The 23,928-nt window shown below is 36.8% G+C and overlaps 1 protein-coding gene across 21 annotated transcripts in view; it reads left to right on the forward strand.

The window, feature by feature from the left end:
* The window catches only part of PIAS2 (protein inhibitor of activated STAT 2), a 90,325-nt gene that overhangs the window by 54,805 nt on the left and 11,592 nt on the right, over window positions 1-23,928 (forward strand). For all 21 annotated transcript variants that reach the window (XR_014302540.1, XR_014302541.1, XR_014302542.1 and 18 more), the window contains 6 exons: window positions 2,340-2,474; window positions 4,663-4,768; window positions 6,166-6,239; window positions 13,439-13,599; window positions 15,064-15,197; window positions 16,841-17,012. Coding sequence is in view for 17 of the 21 variants with exons in the window: in XM_082698224.1 (XP_082554350.1) it covers window positions 2,340-2,474; window positions 4,663-4,768; window positions 6,166-6,239; window positions 13,439-13,599; window positions 15,064-15,197; window positions 16,841-17,012 (782 nt within the window). In the remaining 4 variants the exon portion in view is untranslated. The remainder of the gene's footprint in view (window positions 1-2,339; window positions 2,475-4,662; window positions 4,769-6,165; window positions 6,240-13,438; window positions 13,600-15,063; window positions 15,198-16,840; window positions 17,013-23,928) is intronic.

Genomic DNA, 23,928 nt, shown 5'->3' on the forward strand with positions numbered 1-23,928 from the left:
TCTACTTGGAAAGAAGGCAATGGAGAGCATTTTTTTCATTCATAAGACTTTAATAATTCCTTTGAAATCCATTAATTTGTTCTTTTTTCCCCATAAACTATTTATAGTAAATATATTTTATTTTTATTTTTATTTTTATTAATTTATTTATTTTCAGAAAAACAGTATTCATTATTTTTTCACCACACCCAGTGCTCCATGCAATCCGTGCCCTCTATAATACCCACCACCTGGTACCCCAACCTCCCACCCCCCCGCCACTTCAAACCCCTCAGATTGTTTTTCAGAGTCCATTGTCTCTCATGATTCACCTCCCCTTCCAATTTACCCCAACTCCCTTCTCCTCTCTAACACCCCTTGTCCTCCATGATATTTGTTATGCTCCACAAATAAGTGAAACCATATGATAATTGACTCTCTCTGCTTGACTTATTTCACTCAGCATAATCTCTTCTGGTCCCATCCATGTTGCTACAAAAGTTGGGTATTTATCCTTTCTGATGGAGGCATAATACTCCATAGTGTATATGGACCACATTTTCCTTATCCATTCGTCCGTTGAAGGGCATCTTGGTTCTTTCCACAGTTTGGCGACCGTGGCCATTGCTGCTATAAACATTGGGGTACAGATGGCCCTTCTTTTCACTACATCTGTATCTTTTATTGTTTTAAAATTTTAATTCCAGTATAGTTAACATAGAGTGTTATATTAATTTCAGGTGTATATTATAGTGATTCAGCAGTTCTATACATTGCTCAGTGCTCATCATGAAAAGCGTACTCTTTAATCCCTGTAATTTATTTCACCTGTGCCCCCGCCCGCCTTCCTTTGGTGACCATCAGTTCTCTATAGTTAAGAGTCTGTTCTTGGTTTCTCTCTTTTTGTCCCCTTGACTTGTTTTGTTTCTTAAATTCCACATATGAGTGAAATCATATGGTATTTGTCCTTCCTCTGACTTATTTCACTTAGCTGTATACTCTAGCTCCATTCACGTGGTTGCAAATGGCAAGATTTCCTTTTTTCAATGGCTGAATAATATTCCATTGTATGTATGCAGCACCACTTCTTTATCCATTCTTCTATTTATGGACATTTGAGCTGTTGTATACAATGCTGCATAGGGACGCATGTATCTTTTTGAATTAATGTTTTTGTATTCTTCTAGTAAATACCTACTAGTGCAATTACTGGATTGTAGGCTAGTTCTGTTTTCATTTTCTGAGGATCCTCCATACCATTTTCCACAGTGGCTGCAGCAGTTTGCATTCCCACCAGCGGTGCACAAGGATTCCTTTTTCTCCACATTCTGGCTAACCGTTGTTTGTGTCTCCGATTTTAGCCATCTGACAGGTGGGAGGCGATAATCTTTCTGTAGTTTTGATTTGCCTTTCCCCAATGATGACTGATGTTGAGTATCTTTTCTTTTATCTCTTGGCCACGCGTATGTATTCTTTGGAGGAATGTCTGTTCATCTTCTGCCCAGTTTTTAACTGAAAAAAATTTTTTTTTGGTTTTGTTTTTTGTGTTTTTTTTTTTTTTTTAGTGTTAAGTTGTGTAAGTTCTTTATATATTTTGGATACTAACCCTTTATCAGATATGTCATTTGCACATATCTTCCACTCAGCAGGTTTTTAGTTTTGTTGATTGCTTCCTTCGCTATGCGAGGAAGTTTATTTTAATGTAGCTTCAGTAATTTATTTTTGCATTAATTTGTTCTTTAATCCCCAAACTTTGTTTTCCCTCTTTCCCATCCCCAGTATTTGAATGTGTTTTAAATAGGAGCTCCTACGATAGATTAATACAAAGAGGTACAACTTTATCGTTTATAAAAAGGAAAAAGATTCATAGTATGGCAAGATGTTAGTATTTTTCATTTTAATGATGCAACATTTTTTGGTGCTTTTCTGAACTTGTGAAATAATAGTATTTCTTAAAAGGTCTGTTTCCTCTTTGGATTGGTGACTTTAGGATGAAGATTTTGTGATTTCCAGGATAAAATAAGAATATGTATTGGATCGGGGCACCTGGGTGGCTCAGTGGTTTGGGCTGCTGCCTTCGGCTCGGGTCATGATCTCAGGGTCCTGGGATCAAGCCCCGCATCGGGCTCCCTGCTCCGCAGGAAGCCTGCTTCCCTCTCTCTCTCTCTCTCTCTGACTGCCTCTCTGCCTACTTGTGATATCTGTCTTTCAAATAAATAAATAAAATCTTTAAAAAAATAAAAAAGAATATGTATTGGATCTATGTAACGGAAATTAGACAAACTTATGTCTGTCTTGGAGAAAATTGTTTGATTCCCCAACAGAGAATTTAAAATTATTTTTCTCTCTTATGGTTCTAGGGTTATGCACCACCACCTAAAAATGGGATTGAACAGAAGCGCCCTGGACGCCCTTTGAATATTACATCTTTAGTTAGGTTATCCTCAGCTGTGCCAAACCAAATTTCCATTTCTTGGGCATCAGAAATCGGAAAGGTAAAGACTCTTTTCTGGGTAGCGCGTGAAAGTGATCTCACTAGGAGTTGATTTGTCTTGTCTTAGCTCAGGGTACTAGCTCTAACCTGTTTAGTTTTCTGATCTTAATTCCTGAAAAGCAGTGATTTTCAATTCAGGAGTAGAGATGTAGGGATTCTTAGGGTTGAAAAGTTCAAGATGTCCTAAGTGTCATCTCTTTATTTTCTTGGAAAAGAAGTGAGTGTAATTATTTCTTAAGGAAATGCCTGAATCACAATTGTGTTTATGTATGTGTTTAAGTAGGGTTTTAAGAAACTGGAAACTTTGGGTAATGTTATGTATTTATGAAGAGGGGCAAAGCTTATCAGGCTTTGAGGAAAATGGTTAAATGTGGTTGGAAATAATCTGTTCCAGCTTTTACGTGAACAGCTGTCACTTCAGATAATTTGGGAATCTCATATGAAAATATTTACTTAAAATTACATTATTTTCCCAATACCTGTAGGTTGATGAACCTGGCTTTCTACTAATTCCTAGTCTCAAATGTGTTATGTTAGTTATGGAATACTGACTAATATAACAAGGGATTTCTGTCTTACAACTGTTTGTTTATATATAGAAATAATAGAATGTCAAAAGAGATTTCAGTTAATTTCTGAACATCAACTTTAGTCTTGCTATTTCATTGAGGTAAAGGGTAATATTCCTATTTTATTGACAGAGAAATTGAGTCATTTGTTCATAGCAGGAATTTTTGGTTGTCACACCAAGGCAGTTGCAGAGTTGAGGACATAAAGAATAGCTTTGTATTAATATTTGGACTAAAAAAATATTACTATCTCTCTAATGATTGTTTTCTTGAGCTCTCAGTTTTGGATTTTTATCATAACTTGTCTGTATTATCATAGGACACTGATCCTAATATTTTTCATTTGTACAAACTGTGCAGTATAGTGATGCATTGGGTAAGGATTCAGAAAATCTTATCTTAGTCCCAACTTGGCCACGGTTTGATTTTGGCAAAGTTGCTTACTTTCCTGAGGCCCGTTTAAAGATAAGTAAAATCTTGCAAATGCAAGAGTCATTGGTAAATGAGCAGGTGTTAATGCTTTAAAGCTTATGCGAGAAATTTGAATAGAAGAATGTATCTTTTTGACGTAATTATTAACATATACTTTTGAGTAAACAATTATAGACATTGAAGATCTGGCAGGGTTTTTTGCTGTGTAATGGGAGTAATATACTTTCCTTGTAATTAAAATGATTAATTGATTAAAAATTTGCATACTATATTGAGTATTCAGATACTTAAAAAGACTGTTGCAGGACATTAAAATGATATTTACAATATTTGGCTTGGTAACTATTAAAAGTATTTTGTTTATTATAGGATCAATTGAATGAATATGTGTAGTGAAATAGTAAGATAGATTTTTAGCATGTAGGTAAAATTCTATTTCATCTCTTCATAGCTCTATAAATAGCTAACGAAGGTTCCTTTGTGCCAGATCTAAGAGGTATGGGATTGGATGCTATTATTTTCTGGCCTTGTCTTTTTGATTTTTATCATTTCTTCGTGTGTCTTAAATACTACAGTAGCTGTCCCTTCCCTAATAAAATGTGCATTTGGAAACAGGGGTTAATTTGTCAAAGGTTTTTCTCCGAAGAAAGCTGATACTGGGTTCATTTGAAGATTTGTTCAAGGCCATGTATGAGGTGGTCTCTTCTGCCAGAATTAGAACTTTGAAACTCTGGATTTGAATGTTAATTCAGACCACTGGTGTTTAAACTTTGTTTCTGCAGTGGAACCCATTCTTCAGTGAAAATATTGTGACAGTCCCATTACATGAAAACAAAATTTTAGTTAGAAGTGGGCATTCCGGGAGGGTACATTCTCATTCATGCCACGATGACCCCAGGATAATCAGTTTTGCTTAATTAGAAACACAGTTTGAAAACTACAGATCTAAGATATGTTATCTTTCACTTGGATGTTTTAAAGTGATAAATGATTGAGAAAGACCTTTAATGTGATTGAGTTTTATCTTCCCTAAAATAGCTAAGTTGATTTTGTTCCCTTCCCAGTCCTTGACCTTCCTGTGAAAGTTATTTTGAATGTTATTTTTAGAAACCAGAGTTTCTTAGACAGGTATTTTATGTAAATAGGCTATTATCTCTCATCTTTAATACAGATTATCTTTCTTTGTAGAATTACTCCATGTCTGTATATCTTGTACGACAGCTCACATCAGCCATGTTATTACAGAGATTAAAAATGAAAGGTATTAGAAACCCTGATCATTCCAGAGCACTAAGTAAGTAATGTTTGTAAAACTGAGCATTTGAGATGCTTTAATGGAGGAAAAAAAAAAAAGGAAGCCTCAAATATACATCAATACAGGAATAATTTGTGAAGATTATTTAAAAAAACCTAAAATAAATTTGAGTTAAAAATACTCCTTTGAACAGAGCCCTGTAATGAAAAGCCCTTCTTAGAAATCACTCCTAAGGATCAGTTTTATATCCCAACTAGTCTGATTTTTGGCTTTTTTATGCAAACTTATTTAGGTAAATGTCAGGTTGATGGTAATTTTGATGCGTATGTTGACTCGCAAATAGGAGTGCAAGTCTTCAGAACCTCCAGTGTGTAATGCAATGTACATTTAAAAAAATCCTAAACGAGAACGCTCTTTTTGCAAAAGAAGTGCTGATATCTATCAATAATATTTGACTTCTCAGAGGTTTTATTTTTTACTTTGCTTTCATAATGTATAATAATAGAGAAAAAGTCTAACTCAGACTGTAAATAATTCAGTAACTTAATTGAACAAGACATTTTTCTGGGAAAGACAATATTTTTCCCCCAGTTACTTCACTTAACGCTGGATGAACTGGAAAGGAGAAAAGGATCTACAGATTGAAAAGGGAGCCAAGTAGGGCTATTGAAATGGTTTGCATTTCTTGTACATAAACCATTCTCATCTCTTTAAAGAGTAGCGGTCTTCCTGCCTACAGCTGGAAGCCGAGGAAGCACTTCCCTCCGTTTTTTCATTCCACTGCAGTTCCAGTTTCCCATTTCCTTGCCTTTTCTCTATGATGGTGTTGAGTGTTAACCACCTAGAGGCCATGCATATGTTTGTGACCTTGTAGAGACTTTAACCTGTATACATTACCTGGAAAATCAAACTACAGAGACATTAGCACATCTCTTGCAGTTTTCAGTTGTCAAAGGAAGTATGAGAGTATTTGGCTTTTTCGGTTTACAAATTTAATAGTTGGAAAAAACCAATAAATACCCTGTAACAAAAAGTCCTCTGAGTGTATGTGAGGAAAGCATTGAAGCTCCCAAGTACAGCTCCTTTGCAAGTTCCTTTCCCAATTGTTATATCGTTCTTTGGTCTTATATAGTTGTCTATTTCGAAACTCTTCCTTACCTGCAATTTTGCTTTTAGAAAGAAACTATTTAAAAAATGCAATCAAACATGTGAATCTAGAGTTTGCAAGTTTGTAATTCTTTAACCTAATACTGGAAGTATGATTGTGTTTTTACATGAATACTTAACATTTTGGGGGTTTTTTGTTTCCTTTTTTTAGTTTCTTGACCTAGTCAAAGTGTTTGGGAAACTTTAAATAAGATGATATCTATTTCTGTAATCCTGTTCAGAATATCACAGTTAAAAATTTTTTTTAAAAATTCTTTTTCTTTTTAAAGTTAAAGAAAAACTTACTGCAGATCCTGATAGTGAAATTGCTACAACTAGCCTTCGGGTGTCCTTGATGTGCCCTGTAAGTAAAGCCAAAAACATTGCGGGGTGTTTCAGTTTTTATAAATGACTAATTTCCTATATAAGTAAGTGTGGGAATGAATGATACGTTATGATAGAATTCAGAACTTTTGTCATTTTCCCATTCAGGAATTTTAATGATTAAACATAATTCTAAAGAATGCAAATGTTCTTCAAACAATGACTAAGCAAGGAGAGACCTAAAAGGGTATTGTTTCGAAAAGGAAAGAGAGCTTTAAATTCAGAATAATCTGTCACAGTTTTTTTTTGCTGTAAATAGTCCACAGCTAATAGTAAATATTTAGAGAGAATAGAGAGTTGGCTCCTTTTATCAGAATATAGACTGTGTTGAAAAATAGCAGTAAAATTACTGTCACCTAATACATGCTAATTGATGGTTCTGGTTTAATGAATTAGAATGTTTGAGATGCCTTTATCTGTTTGTAATGCACTTCTTAGTTGCATAATAATTTTATGTCTCTATATAGAGACTATGGAGTGGAAATTGGTCAGCAACTCTCAGATCCTCCTGTGTTCTTGTTACTGAGCTAATTTGGGGGCGAAAATACGGAGGACTTGATAAGAACTTGTCAGAAAGTTAATAGTCTACTTTGAGAGATAAAACTAACTCACATGAGAAAACGAAGATATACATACCACATGTAACCTTGCTAAGCATAGGGAGAGGTCAGGAATAGTGGATGAAGTCTTCTCTAAAATCAGTACTTGTGGAGGGGAACCTTTCCACATGCAAAGAAATTTATGAGAAAAGTCACGGAATCAGGAATGTAGTTTTGGGAGAACCTCATGACCAGCCACCATTGTGAGAAATGTATAGTATTTAAGTGGAGAGAGAATTGTGTCAGAGAGAGGGAGAGAGAAAGGAATAATTTGTTGAGTTCCCGTGATGTGCTTCTTAATTTAACTGTCTTAACAAACCTGTATGGAAGAGTTGTTCACATTTTGTAGTTGAGGGAACTGAGACTAAAAGTGCTTGGATAGCCCACATCACACAGTTAGTAGCAAAACAAGGATAAAAATTTTGGTCTTTGGACATTATTCCAGATACCTTAACAATATACCATAATACCAAGTTGGGCTAAAATATAAAAACCCTTATTATATAAGTTCACCTCTCTGTCACCCTGGAAAGTGATGTTTGCAGATCTCTTTCTTTCTGAATTTATTTTTTTATCTTTAACTTAAACTAACTTAGCTCTGTTGAAAAGGAATAGAAGTGCATGAAATTGGATTGCTTAGAAATGGTGAACCTGTGGTTGTCAGATCCAGAGAGAAGAAAGTCTGCTGTTCCAGCAGCGGTGGTGGGGAGCATTAATGCCTGAAGTGGTGGCAGAGGTCCAAGAGGGCTTGTGTTTGGACCCAGGACCTCCTCTTCTACCCCCATGCTGTGTGCAGACCTTGAGATGTGATTTCTTTGGAGTGTCTTCACATTACTCTTTTCCTCCCTCTCGTGTTAGAATGGGTATTAAATTGACACAGGAGATTGCCATTTTGTTGGTCAAAAACAGTTGTATATTGACAGTTTTCTTATAGTTTAACCCCATTTTGAGCAAATGTTGTTTACTGGCTATATTCTAGGCATAATCACAACATGGGAAGGGAACTCATGTTTCCTCTATGTTTTAGTAGCACACTATTCTGTCAGTAGAAAGTGCTTCTGGATAGCTTACCTAAAGAGTTCTAATGGTTGTAAGATTCCATTTTCTGTCTTGTCTCCTTGACCTTGTTTTTTAAAGGTTTTTTTTTTTCTGTTTTTTACTGTTTTTGTTTTTTTTTTAAAAAACACTGTGCTATTCTGTATGAGAACAACCCAAACAAAACATAAGAGACTGACATACTAACAGATTCTCAGATTTTCAAAATAGTGGAAGTGGTATATCAGAGCAGTTAAGATTCCTTCTATATAAGAATAGGGAACAGTTCCTTTTCACTAAGTCTGTTTTGCAGACTGTCTTTTGAGCTTTGAAAAAAATCACACTACCTGATTTTTTCAGCACTTTCTAAGAAAAGAGTAAGTGGTACTTTCCAGGCTGTAGTAGTGTTAACACAAAGTTGAAGCTAACTGTAGTCTATGATACATGTTAATTAGAACACCAAACAGATGTTTTGATCAGATTTAACAGATGGATGACAGAAGTGAGATGATGTGAGGAGGAGGTAATACCAGTATTAGCTGAAAAGAGCAGAAAGGAGTGCAGCCTACTGGCTGCAGAAGTAGCAGCAGATCCGGAGTGGTGCTAGGAAATACAGAAGCACAGAGTGGATGGTAAGCATTTGGAAGGATGAGATGTGAACCCTGGGATAAGGAAGCTATCAGAAAATGATGGCTGTCAGGTACTGGGAGAAGTGTTTGTCCCGTTTCACAGTATATTTGTAAAATGATTCAGAGTAGACTTGAGTCTGGGGAGTGGGAAGTGCAGTCCAAAGCCTCTGTCCTTGGGACTTACGGAAGGCAGTTTTACTGTAGTTCGAGGGAGGGATCTAAGTGTATATAATTATATTTCTGAACAGTGTCTGAATTTTACAGTTTTTAAAATTTATCAATTTTAGTGATATAAGCTAGTGATTTTCTGTCTTTCCTGCAGAGGTGGGCTGGATGGGTGGGGGATAGAAAGGGGGCTAGGTTTGATTTTATCTTTTAAGATTCTGACTCATATATAGTTTGGATCCACTGATTTGGGTCATTTTTACTATATACAGTCTTAATTTACGTAGATGCATTTAGGCTACAGCGAAGTAAAAATCATTTTAGGTGCTCTGTACATAACATTGCACTCTGATGTTCATAGCAACATGATCCACAATAGCCAAATTATGGAAGCAGCCCAAGGGTCCATCGACTGATGATTGTGATATTATTACTCAGCCATTAAAAAAAAAGATGGAATCCTGCCATTTGTAATGACATGGGTAGAGCATGAGAGTATTATACTAAGCAAAATCAGTCAGAGAAAGACAGATACTATATAATTTATACATGGAATTTAAGAAACAAAACAAATGGGGCACCTGGGTGGCTTAGTGGGTTAAAGCCTCTGCTTTCAGCTCAGGTCATGATCTCAGGGTCCTGGGATCAAGCCCCGCATCGGGCTCTCTGCTCAGCGGGGAGCCTGCTTTCTCCTCTCTCTCATTGCCTGCCTCTCTGCCTACTTGTGATCTCTATCTGTCAAATAAATAAATAAATAAAATCTTTGAAAAAAATTAAAAAAGAAAACAAACAAAACAAACGAGCAAAGGGATAAAAAAGAGAGGCAAACCAAGAAACAGACTCTTAACTATAGAGAACAAACCGATGGTCACCAGAGGAGAAGCGGGTGAGAGGATGTGTGATGGGGAATTAAGGGTACTTAATTAAGGGCACATCACACTTGTCATGAGTACCAAGTAATGTATGGAAATGTTGGATCACTATATCAAAACATCATAACACTATATCATAACATCTGAAACTTAGATTACACTGTATGTTAACTGGAATTTAAGTAAAAACTTAAAAAATATTTTAGCAATCAAAAAGAGTATTGCATTGTTTAGGAACCATTCCTTCCATCCATCCGTCCATCCATCCATCCATTATCTGACTAAATAGAATTTAAGCATACAAAGCTGCTTTTGTTGACACGCCATGATCAGTATTAGGAAATTAATCAGATTTGGCCAGTTGGTAATAAATGCTTTTTTAAACTTGAGAAATGCTCATTAACTTTTGTGAGCCACTAGGATTAAATTTAGGATCAGTAGCTTCTATAGTTGTGAATGTTTTCAGTTCTCTGTATCGTGGAAATTCTAAGGCAGTGACAGGAGAGATGAAGGTGGTACCTAAGAAGAAGAAGAAAAAAAGCAAGTTCCCAAAGCATGGCTCAGGGATACTTGGGAGCCCTGAGACTCTTGGAAGAGGCTCACAAAGTCAGAGCAATTTTTAAAATAATACTGTGATGCAGTTTGTCTCTTTTCTGTTATTCTCTCATGAGTAGGCAGTGGTGTTTAATAGGGATTACCTGACTATTGGTAATGTCAGTGTTCCGAGGGTTGATGTAGTGTGTATTTGTCTATTCTTGTCTTTTTAAAATGTCTGCTTTAATTGCTACTACAATAAATATTGGTAAATATAATCTATATATAAAAACTCCTTGAGATTCTCAGTGTTTAAGAGTGTGAAGGGATTCTGAAGCCAAAAGTATGAGAACTAGGAGCCCCCGCCCCCTCCAAAAAAATCATAGTAGGCTGAGCTAGAGCATTATTTAAAGGAAACAAATTATGGAAATTGACAAATAGTACCTACTTTATTATAAAATTATTCAAATAGAACAGACATTAAAACTTGAAATTCATAAGATCTCTTACTCAAAAGTAATGCTACTAATAGTATGAAATAAATCTTTCTAGACTGAACTTTATGTATTGGAAAAAATTATATTGTGCTACATATACTGTTCTGTGGTTTACTGTTTTAAAATTAACAGTATATTTAAACTATTAATATCTGTAGATATGACTTATTTTAATCATACAGGCATTTTGTTGATTGGGTGTGGTGTAAATTAACTTGTTTAACCTTTTTAGTGATTACTTAGGTTGTTTCCAAATAAAAAGCAATGATGAAAAATTCCTAAGCAAAACACTAGCCAGTAGAATCCATTACTTTAAAAAGAATCAGTATTTTGCAAGAATAATACGTGATAACAAAAGGATACCTCTTAGGAATGCAAGTATGGTTTGATTGTTTATATTAATAATGGAAAGGGGGTTAGGAAATCCCTGTGATCATCTCATTAGGGTGCTGAATAAGCATTCAGTCAGCTTCCATTCCTAAGAGAACAAAAACTTTTAGCAAAATAGGAGAAGGTGGATAATTGGAACCAAGAACCAGCACCATGTGTGATGTAAAACTAAGAGGAGTCCCATAGAAGTAAACATTTGTGTTTGCATTAGAGCTCCACCAGCTGGGTCTCAGTGAGTGTGTTGTTTATGGCCTCATGTCGTCTCAGCATCTTTATTTCAAAAGCAAAATACAGATACTAGTCTTTCTGCAGTCCTAGGGCTGTTAGGAGAATTCTGTGAAATGTATGTAAAAATCCTTAGCGCCCAGTAAGATTCCACATGGCTTAGGAGAAAATCTGTTACTAAAGGAAGGGAAAATTTGGAAGCAAATATTGTAAGAAAATGAAATGCCTTAGGTTCTATTCTTCCTTTTTTCTTTCTTAAATAATGAGTTCTGTTGTGCTATGTACTTTCATGAATCACTGTAACTTCCAAGATCTCTTTTAGAATTCTAGTTAAAACACTCAGATGGAGTCAGTATAGCACAGTGTTAAGATATGGACTCTGGAGCCAGAGTTGCTTGGTTCAGATATTGATGCTGCCACTTTCTAACTTTGTAATGGTATCTTTACTTAGCTTAGTTGTGCCTTGGTGTTCTCAGGGTGGGAGTGGGGGAGACAGTAATTTCTCTAGATCAGTCATACAGTGCAGTTGTTAGGTTTAAATATAAGTGTCACTTCATAATATAAAGTCATCAACATCGTGCCTTCTATGTAAGTAGAACTATACAAACAATAGTTATTGCTATGCTGACAACTTGGCTAAATTAATTTTTTTAATTACGAAATAAACAAATGTTCATTTTAGAAGAAAGAAATTTTAGATAAACCATAAAGGGGGGGGGGCAAACAGGAGCATTCTAAGACTCCTACCCCTCAGGCAAAGTTAACAGTGTAATTTTGCTGTGTATTTTTCTAGACTTTATAGTGCCCGTAAAGAAGTCCTTCCTGTTTCCCTTTCTTTCCCATTGCTGTTTTTCTAGTCTGTCTGTCTTTGTTCTGTCATCTGATCAACAGATTCCGAGCACATGCTGCATTTTAGGTGCTGTGCTGTGACACTTGGATTACAGCGGTGAGCAGCGACATGGATCTTGTCCTTGTGGAGCTTAGAGTCTAGTGGGAGAAACAGATTTTCTATCCAAATAACACAGAGCTGGTTGTAAGCTGAGAGATTTTCTGTAAGGAAGTACATAGGGAGGGCTGTTGAAAGGCTGTACTGACAGACTCCGTCTAATCTGGGTGTGTGTCCTGATGTTGGCATACCTCTACCAGCTAGAATAAGAACTGAACAGAGCACTGTAGTTACATAAAAATATATCAGAATATCAGCACATGTGATTATACACAAGTAAATTCTCATAAGTGAAAAATCTATTTGCAGTTCACATCATCATATATATGAGGCTGACTTAATATAGAGCTGCTGTAGATAGATACCAAAGACTAAATGGAAAATGAGAAAAGGTTATGAATAGATGGCTCTTAGAAGCACAAATGGCTCTTAGAAGTAAAAAAGAAGCTCAACTCAAAATAAGGGAAGTGTAGTTCACAACTATAATGGGATTTTTTCACCTATCGGGTTGGCAGAGATCAGAGTTACAGCACTGTGTGTGCAAGGTTGAGGGGAACCAAGTGCACTGATACATGTATGTGCATGCATCGGTAGGTAGGCAGCTTCTGTGGGAGACGTTTTGTCAGTGTGACAGAAATCATAAATGCACTTTCCCTTTGACCACAAAATATCACTTCTAGGAGTCGTCCTGTAGATATTTACTGGAGCATTATTTGTAGTCATAAAAGATTGGAAACAATTTAAACGTCTGTTGCTAGGGTGGGTACTAGTTAAATAAATAATGAGCCTTCATATCATATGCTTCATTATCAGTTATGATACCTTCATGTCATGGTAGCTTTGCATGTTCTGATATGTTTGAAATAGTCACCAAGGGAATTATGTGACAGCTGGTACAGAATTGTGTGGATGGCATGCCACCATTTCTGGGAAAATTTTTAAAATACATACTTGGTTATGTGTAGACTTGGTGCAAGTACAAGCAAGAGATGGGCAACAGTGGTTCCCTCTAAATAGGGGAACAGGTAAGAAAGAGACACGTTTTTCTTCCTGTGAATTTGCATGTTGATTATTTTAAAAATGTGAAATGGGCTTTTAAAAATCATAGGGCCGTCAGTGAATACAAGTGAAATGTGTAGCAGTCTTGATAGAGATAAATTCTGGTTTGAATTTTTTCATTTTGATTTTCTCATAAGATCTTTTCAGACTTTTATGAGTGATTCTTGCCTTTGAGGCTTTATTCTCCTTTCTGAAAAGTTTCCCCCTGTTGTCTTCCCTGTCCTGTAGTTAGGGAAAATGAGGTTGACAATCCCGTGCCGCGCAGTGACTTGTACACATCTGCAGTGTTTTGATGCTGCCCTTTATCTGCAAATGAATGAGAAGAAGCCCACCTGGATCTGTCCCGTGTGTGATAAAAAGGCTGCCTATGAAAGTCTCATTTTAGATGGGTAAGTATATCCCAGCCTACGTGTTAGCTTATGTAAACAGCCAGTACAGCCTCATATCCATTTTAGTCTAGGGTTGTGTTACCCTTCGTATTTATTGTTGGGTTTCTGTACTGTTAGGTTTGTTAAACTCAGAGGGGCATTGGTCTGTTGTTTTCTTGTAGTGTCTTTGTTTTATTTTTGTTTTAAGATTTTATTTACTTGTGTATTTTAGACAGCATTAGCATGGATTGTGGGGAGAAAGGCAGAGAGAGAGAGGATCTCTCAAGCAGACTCCGTGTTGAACATGGAGCCCTGCACGGGGCCCAATCCCACGACCCGTGAGATCCTGACCTAAGCCAAAACCAAGACTCAGACGCTCAACCCACTGAGCCACCCAGGCATCCAGGCATCCAGGCATCCCCTTTGTCTCCTTTTAATACCACCGTAATGTTGACCTCATGCAAATGAGTTGGGAAGTGGTGGTATCATGTCTTCACAAATATTTGTTGGAATTCCCTTGTGAAGATGTTTGGGACTGGGCTTTTCTTTGTGGTAAAGTTTTTAACTATAAATTCATTTTCTTTAATATACGTGGGTTTCTTCAGGTTATCGATTTCTTTTGGAGCCTTAGTGTGGCTAGAAGTTTGTCGATTTTATTGATCTTAAAGCCCCAGCTTTTTGTTTTCATTGATTTTTTGTTTTTTTTCTATTTCATTTGATTCTTTTCTTTGTTATTTCCCTTTTCATGTTTAATTTTAATTTTTTTTCTGGTTTCATTAGGTAGAAGCTGAGGTCATTGATTTGAGTTCTTTTTTAATGTAGGAAGATTAGTGCTATAAATTTTCTTCCAAGTACTGCTTTAGCTATATTCCACAAATTTTATTATACTTTCCTTTTTGTTCAGTTCTAAATACTTTCTAATTTATGTTTATGGGTTTTTTTGGTTTTTTTTTGGTCTCATTGGTTGTTTTGTTTAGTTTCCAAATATTGGCATTTTCCATATATTTTTCTGAAGATGATTTCAAATTTCACTATGGGCATAGAACATAATTTTTATGCAGAGTTATTTAAATTTTTTCATGTCCCTAATCCTCCTTTTCCCTACCCTGATGATCCATTTATCTTGAGAATAAGCTTATAGATTATTTTTTGTATAATAACCTTTATATTTCCTTATGTTTGTTTTGTATGTTGTGTTAGAAATTGTTCTTACTGGCCAGTCCCAGTTAGGAGGCTCCAGGTATCGTTCTATTTAGTCATTGATTTCTTAGATGATACTCAGTAAGTCACTTATGTTGTTCATTAAAGATCTAAAACCTAGGAGGAGGGGATGTAGTAGTTGTTGTAAAATGTGAAGTATTGAAACACCAATCAAAAAAAAGGTAGCATTATTTTCATCTCCAAGGCAGTGTATGTATTACTTTGGTAGTTCACCATTGAACAAAGCCATTGATTACATTTATGCACTTCTTAATTGGTTCATAGGCTTTTTATGGAAATTCTCAATGACTGTTCTGATGTGGATGAGATCAAATTCCAAGAGGATGGCACTTGGTGTCCAATGAGACCGAAGAAAGAAGCTATGAAAGTGTCCAGCCAGCCATGTACAAAAATAGAAAGTATGTGCAGAATGGCTCCAGAGAGCAAAGCAATGAGACTCCTACAGTGTTGTTTTTATTGTTAACCTTGGCCGCTAGAACTACATTTGGAGATCAGTTTGCGAACTTTATCTTTTGATCATCTGTTACATATGTAATTTCCCCCGAATGATTTTTACTCTTTCCTTCAGAAATGTGCTAAAGTTTATATCATCTTCTAATTAGCTTTTTCATAATATATTTTTATATGTAAAGTAAATGAAACAATCATCTCAAGTTATTTTAATATATGGTGTTTGTTACAAAATGAAAAGTTATAAACGACATTTTTATGGACGATATTTCAGGATTCTTTGTAGAGTACCTTTTGAGGGAACTGCCCTTAGAGGTGTGCTTAGAGAGGCTGAATCCGTCAGTGGAGGGTTGGGGCAGGTGCTCACAGGTCAGTTGCTAAAAAGTGAACAGATTGTTTCCATTTCTTTATGGGAAGGAATTTGACCATTGCCTTGGTTACCTAGGATGTACACTCAGCTCCCTCTACCCAGCCACACTGAGTGGAGAAACTTAGGGCAGTTCCGTTAATTGAAACCTGTAGGTAAACTTAAAGTTTTCTTTTTATCTGATATGGTCCACTCACTACATTTATGCTTTGTGCTGATTATGTTTGACACGCTACCAGTGTAATGAATAATGGGTACTCAAGTAAAAAGTGAAAGATTCATGTTAATATTAATCGTTCTCCTGGGGCACCTGGCTGGCTCATTCAGTATGAATGAAACTCTTGATCTGAAGGTCCTAAGTTCAAGCCCCACATTGGGTGTGGAACCTAATTTAAAAAAATTCATTCTCCTGTGATTGTTACTGAACCTACAGGTAGAATTAGGGTCAAGGTTTCCCTCATCTTTGAGAATAACAGTGATAATAGTTGATTAGTTGCTCCTTTTCCATTATCAGGCAGCATTAGTTTTCTGTTAAAGAGATTACAGGGCATAACGTAATTTCTGTGAACTGGTGTGTTAACATATAGTATATGAGGGCAGAAAGGAGGACCTAAGTGATTAATAGATAGTTGATAAGAAAAGCTTTAAATGTCTGAATAATTTAAGAGAAGTTTGGAGTTTTTTCAGCTCATGCTGAAAAGGTTTAAAATTTTATCAGGTTCTGGCTTATGGTGATGGGCCTGTACATTATCCTGACATGAGTACTGTTGCTTTGCTAGAGTGAAAGTATCTGATTCTGACTTAACAGTGCCACACATCTGTGAGAATACACAGCCCGTGAAGCCACTTACTCTTGCCTGTGGCTGAGATTGGACCCCTGACCCTAGGCTGCCTATAAAATGTTTACCTAGGGAGGCAGGCAGTGTGAGCAGTAGGATCTGAGCGCGTCTTCTGGCAGTCCGGGGGACATAAGAACATGCTGTCCGAAGGAGGCTTTGACGCTCTGGCCATGCATAGAGCTTATTTTTTGTCTCCAGATTAAGCAGTCACTTTATAGACAAACATCTGGAGTTAAGGAGTTTGTCTGTATCCATTGGGCAGAGTATGTGTCTTTACTGGTTGTATATTCTCCTGGACTTGCTGCACAATTAAGACTTAAGGTTAGAGTTTATTTGTGTCCCACCTTTGATTTTTTTTTTCTTTTACTTCTCTTCCCCACATCAGGTTCAAGTGTCCTCACTAAGCCTTGTTCGGTGACTGTAGCCAATGAGACAAGCAAGAAGAAAGTAGATGTTATTGACCTAACAATAGAAAGCTCTTCTGATGAAGAGGAAGACCCTCCTGCCAAAAGGAAATGCATCTTTATGTCAGAAACACAAAGCAGCCCAACCAAAGGGTTTGTTAATTTATAGTTCACTATTGTTTATTATACTTGGAACTAACTGTTTTCGGTACAGGTTTGTAAGTGTCTCTGACAGTTGCATAACCGTAGAAGGCTATTTTCATTTGCCTTTGTTCAGTTGAAATATTTTCAAGAAAGCATCTTGTTTAAAGGAGAGAAAATTTTGATGAAGAAATTATTAACATCTTCGGGAAGTAAGAGTTGAAGTCTTCTCATGTCTAAGTATTTATTTCCTATTTGATTCTTTTTTGTTATTTTTCTGGAACCTATATTTGACATCACAGCCAGCATGAGTAAGCCTAGCATAAAAATGGAGTGTGGCATTGGGAATCTGACAAGTGTGGGTTCCAGTTTTGATACCATTGCTTACTAGTACCGGGATCTTGACTAATAGACTTATGTGAGCCTCCTTTTTCTACTTTGTAAAATGGGGTTAAATAATACCTACCTCAGAGGATGATTGTCCAGTTTCAATAAGAGAGAGAGCTTAGGCTCAGTGTCAGGCATGTGCTAGTCTCTTAGTAAAAATTGGTTGCCTTCCTATTTCATCCTCTCCAGGGCAAACTGTGGGCAAGTAAATGCATTCTAGCATGTCATGTTTTATGACTCATATGGCAGAAGCTGTTGCTGTCTTATGTAGTAAGTGATAGCTTTAAGTATCTGTCAACTGGTGCTTCTTAGAAATTTTGGAACCTGCAAGATAGTAGCAGAGGGTTTTTGTTACCTTCCATGAACATACTGTATTAGACTTGGGTGTGCCAGTCTTGTCCTTGGGGCCTCTCAGCGCACTTATTTTTTCTGTAATTTATATGCCATAAAATTTTCCCATCTTAACTATTAAGTTGCCCGGTTTATTGATTTTAGTGAATTCAGAGAGTTGCCCAGTCATCATCACAATTCAGCTGTAGAATATTTCCAACACCTAGTAAACATCTCTCATGTTCACTTGCAGTTAATCCCCATTCACACCCCAAATCTAGGCAACTGTTTATCTTCTTACCATCTCTATGATTTGTCTGTTCCAGACATTTTATGTAATTGGAATTATACTCTCAGTGTATTTTGGCCTAAAAGGACTAGACGTTATAGCTATCCAGCTCATTCCATGAAGTCAACTTAATTCCTAATACCCAAATGAGATTTACACATTAACAACCATGCAGAATGAAGCTGCTTCACATTTGAAAGGCCAATGAAAATTCTGAATTCAGTCTTAGAAAATCATTTAAGTATATATTAAAATGGTATCCATTACTACAAAGTGTAGGGTTCATCCAGGAATTCTTTATTGTTAGGAAATACGTTGATAAAATGGATTGTGTAATAAGGATAACTATGTAGTCATCTTAATGGATTCTGGAAAGGTATTTAGTTCATTAATAGCCATTCCTGAGAGAAACTCTTTGAAATACCAGAATTCACTTAAGGTTTGAAGGGTTTACCACTAAAGTTGATTTATTTTTAGGCTGCATTAATGAAAGAGGCATAGTGTCCAGGATATATACCTACACTAGTTTTATTCTGTTTAAGGCTAGATGATTTTTATTTAATATCACTCTAGTCAGTGTTGATCATGAGCCGATGGGAGCAGGGTGGTAAATAGTGCATCCTGTAGCATGATGGATGGATGGATGGGTCTACGGACTGACGCTGTTAAGCCAGGACAAGAGAAGATGTGAATATGTGAATATCTTGTAGTTCTTAAAAGGGAATCATTGACTAAGTGGATTAAGTTTATTCTGTGTAATAAAATTTGGGAGATCTAAATACAGTGGAGGGAAGATACATGGAAAGACTTTCAGCTGGAGCTGAACACTAGGAAAGTTGATGTTTGGTGCTAAAATCACATTTTCTTTATTGAGGTAGAATCGATTCCCCCTGTCCCAGTGGGTGTCATGGAGACTCATGCTATGGATATATTATCTCTGTATTCTCTTCCAACTCTTAATGCTTTTCTGGTTTTGTTCTTGGTCATCCTTTTTGTTGTATTGTCTTGTGGCTCAGCATCTAGAATTTTCATGGTTTTCTTCTGCTGTGTAAGTTTATCGTGGGACTTCTTGGTCAATGATAGTAAGCAAATGAGAAAGAATAGAGAATGAGAAACCAGAAAAACTTGCTTTCAGTTACATTCCAGAGAGCAGTTATTTTTTTTTTTTTAAGATTTTATTTATTTTTTTATTTTTATTTTTTTTTTTTTAAGATTTTATTTATTTGTCAGAGAGAGAGCGCGAGCCGAAAGTGAGCACAGGCAGACAGAGTGGAAGGCAGAGTCAGAGGGAGAAGCAGGCTCCCTGCGGAGCAAGGAGCCCGATGTGGGACTCGATCCCAGGACGCTGGGATCATGACCTGAGCCGAAGGCAGCTGTGACGCTGGGATCATGACCTGAGCCGAAGGCAGCTGTTTAACCAACTGAGCCACCCAGGCGTCCCTAAGATTTTATTTATTTATTCGTCAGAGCCAGCGAGAGTGCACAGGCAGTGGCAGGCAGAGGCGGAGAGAGAAGCAGGCTCCCTGCCGAGCAAGGAGCCTGACACTGGACTCGATCCCAGGACCCTGGGATCATGACCCCAGCCAAAGGCAGTGGCTTAACCGACTGAGCCACCCAGGGATCCCAAGAGAGCAGTTATTTTTGAGGAGGTATTGTTTTAGTAAAAATTGTTTTTTATTTTTTTAAGATTGATTGATTTATTTTAGTGCACGTGAGCTGGGGAAGGGGCCAAGGGAAAGGGAGAGAGAATCCCAAGCAAACTTCTTGCCTGAACACAGATCCTGACATGGGGCTTGATCCCACAACCCTAAGATCATGACCTGAGCCAAAACCACAAATCAGACATTCAACCCACTGAGCCACCCAGGCACCCTTAGAAATTGTTTTTAAAAACAATTTCACAGTTGTTTTATAATCAAGAGGTAGAATGCATTCCACTTAGACCGAGGCTTCTGTTAACATTTTGATGGTAATCCTTCTAGCCTCCCTCCTTGAATACATACTCTAGTCCTTAATTGTGGTCATAATCGTAGTTATCAGAAGAGACTGGCACATTAATCTAAGACTTTTAGAAAAACCTCTAATATTTTTCTACATTATAAGTTAATTTTAAATACTATGTCCCCACTCCATTCCCTGAATCACTGAATGATTACTTTGTCACTAATAAGGTATTCTAAAGACAGGCATAGACAAGTATAGAGAACTTGTGTGGATTAAGACTCATTAGAAATTGGTAACAAAATTGGATCTTTTTTATGTTTGTATGATAAAGTGGGAGCACACAGGGAATTTCAGGTTTATGGATAAAAATTCAAGTTATTGAACTGTTAATCATTTTCAGACATCTAAGCCTGGGCCAATTATGATGAATTCAGTGATCTAGTACATGGTCTAGAATACTAATATTTGCTCTCCAGCAGTGTTCCAGCTTTACCTTTGTGGTAAGGCTGGTTCCAGTTTACCTTTGTGCTGGGATGTTAGGGATAAAGCTACAAAAATTTAAAATATATATGTACATGTGCATAATATATACCTATGCCTGTGTGTTTGCCAATCCTGTGAGAAGGCAGTAACAAGTTACAAACTTTACATTTTTTCTGTCACTTTATAGTATCACATTTTTATACTCACAAGTCCATTAGATAAAGCCATTTGCATTTCTCCTTATTACTCCATACATCTGTTTTTTTGGATAGATGTTAGAATCATTTACCTTTTTGAACGTAGTCCTTGTGAATATTCTGATTAAAACCCAAATCTGCTACCAATGCATAATTTGATAATGGTCACAAATGACCATCCATTCTGTAAAAATAGAATTTGTGTTAATGGTTGCAAAGTTCAGGCAAAAGAAATTAATCTACACAAAATAGTTTTAGTTTTTCAGATGTTTGCTAAGATTTTAGATGTTGATCTAATAATTTGTACCCTCATAGGATTTTGACATTTTCACCTTTTCTGACCATCAACATTTTGTATTGGAGAAACAAAGAGTAGTTACTTATATAATGTTTCATGTTATGAGAACAGAACCTGTGTGATAATTAGATGTTACTATGGTGATAGACTGTGTCTTTGGACACTGACTTGATGCTACAGGTGTAAGTAATAGAGCCGGGGAGGAAAGTGAGTTTTGTTGGTGTCACCTATAAATCTGATTCACATTCAGAGATCAATTCAGGATCAAGAAAAAAGAACCTTCTCAGTGTGAGATATCAAAGGAAGAGAAAGAGCAGGAGGGACGGTAGGCATGTGTGTATGGTAGGTGTATGTGTGTATCTTCAAAAGCTTGTCTCTTACATGTATAAAAATGATTAAGATATTTAAACTGTGAGACAGCCAGATTAATCAGAGCCACTTCTGTAACCCCGTCCTCAGCAGGAGCGTACCAGTCTCTCTCCGTCTTAAGCCCTGTCCTCCCACCCCAATTACAGATACGCATTCCTATGCGGGAGGTGGGATCACATGTAATTTGAAAATACTTTTGGTGATTATAATGTAGAGGACCACTGTTTTCAAGCCTCTCAGATGTGGCTTAATACAGCAAAACTTACTTGATTTCATCCCCAGTTTGTTCTTTCCCCCTCCACAGAATCTGCCTTTTCTAGTATTACCTCCTGGTTGTGGTTTTAGGTCTCCAGGTAACATTGGAGGCCAAGAAGTCTTCTGTTTCTAATCCAGGCAGGTTCTTCTTTGGATGATGACTTCTTCATCTACCTCTGGCAAATGTGTTTGAAATACCAGACTTCTGTTAATTGTCTCAAGCATGTTATGTTTCCTATGAGTCCATTTTTAAGACTTCTGAACTCCGACCTATGTTATTCATTCACTATTCGGAGAATAACATAGTTGCCAACACAGCTATATATGTACTCTCAAGATGACCTCATTTTCTGCATTTCTAGTGACTTTTGTATTTTCAACAAGGAGTACAGAATAAGAGCTAGACAGGACCCTCATGTCATCATGCAGACGAGTTTTAGAATGACTCCAGTGTCTAAATAAGTTGTGATTATCTTAGCGGTTTGAGATGTAGATTGAAGTCATGAAATAGTTTTGTCAGTTGTTTAAAGTATGAAAAGCGACATGGGACTATGTCATCATTTCTTATCGCTAGTACGTAATGATCAGAGCAGTAACAAGAAGTGTTAGGACCAAATGAAAAGGTATCTAGAGGTCCTAGTGGTCATCTCATTCTAGTTTTGTGACCATGGTGCTAAGTTTTTATTGGTTTTACTTTCTTTGTTTTTGTAACGATCCCTTCCAACTCCATAATTCTATGGCTCTCTTGTTAAGCTTACAGTAGTTCAGTGGCAATGCTTTGGGATGCTATCATTAATGTCCCTGTGTCCCTGTCTCCTTTCCTTTTTTTTAATTTAATAAATCTTATTTTCCAAAATGTACAGTTGGTGGGACGTGTTATGCATCTTTACCAGTAGAAGGGGCACTCCAACTTTGGTATTCCTGGCATAAATCACTTTGAATGCTGCCATGTTTGGAAACAGCTTAATGAGTCCTTTACTAAGGAGTTCCTCCTGAAGGGGGCTGCCGTGGCCAGGCAATTGTGAATCTTTGCTTTCTTTCCCAGAGACAGCAGCTGTACTTACTAGTGTATAGCTGGGAACTTCCTTATAGAGTTTGTCACATGGGGTCCTTCTTAAACGAGACCAGGTTATTGATCTTAGGTCCTAAACTCTGCCTTTGGACTATCTCTTTTTGGTTTGGCCGCAGATTTGTTCACTGGGTCTTTATCTTTCTTGCCTGACTTTCCTGCATCTGTTTTTTTTTCTTGTCCTTGGGTGGCATCATGAAGCTCAGGGAACAGCTGCTACCACTGTAGCCTCATTAAGATGGTAGACAGAAAAGATGGCCATCACCACCAGCCAAGGATCCCTAACATTGCCTAATTTCTTATGTACTTTCAAGATGTTTTTCTTGTGAGGTTCTAATTGTTGAGCTTGGGCAACTAAGAGAAAATGAAGGTTAAATAGATAGAATGCAGTCATCTCTCTTTATTCCTGACATTTAAAAAAATATAATTAATTACACTGCTTCTTGAAATGATAAAGCTGTTAATTATATATATATATATCTATACATATATACTAAGTGTATATATGTATATATAAATAAAACTAGTTATAGTGTATTTTTTAAGTGTGTTTAATTTGTACTCTTAGCATGATAAGTTAATTTCAAAGTCTATATATAAACCCTTTTAGGGTAGACGGGTGTCATAGTAATTTAACATTTTTATTTCCGGATATTTTAAGACTTTTTTTTTTTTTTTAAAGATTTTATTTATTTATTTGACAGAGAGAGAGATCATAAGTAGGCAGAGAGTCAGGCAGAGAGAGAAGGGGAAGCAGGCTCCCTGCTGAGCAGAGAGCCCGATGCGGCTCAATCCCAGGACATTGAGATCATGACCTGAGCAGAAGGCAGCAGCTTAATCACTGAGCCACCCAGGCACCCCTGGATATTTTAAATCTTGAGAAATCATCTTATTCTAATTTCTGACTGCTGCCTATTGTCATCACGCTGGCTGGCTTTAGGATGGGCTATCTTTTTCTCAGATGAATTCTCAGATAAGATTGCCGCTAATTAACACAGTTCGGGTTAGAATGGACCGGCTTCTGGTTGAGCTATATAGTAAGTAGCTTCACTTTTAAGATGCAGTGATTTAAATCAAATCTTAGGAGTCCTCTGTTTTATTTCTAAGTTTCTTTATAGATAAAATTACTAATAGCCACATCTGAGTTACCCGTACATTAATAAGAGCCTGTGTGAAGTGTATTTCCACTTGTGGATGACTGTTTCCTGCCCTGCTCCAGCACTGTACGTTACGTTTTCGTGCCAGCTCGCTCTCACATCGCAGCTGCTGCTGAGAGCCCTCGTACATTCAGGTTAAAATGAAGACTG

This window comes from Mustela nivalis (assembly GCF_964662115.1).
Source record: "Mustela nivalis genome assembly, chromosome: 14".
NCBI lineage: Eukaryota > Metazoa > Chordata > Mammalia > Carnivora > Mustelidae > Mustela > Mustela nivalis.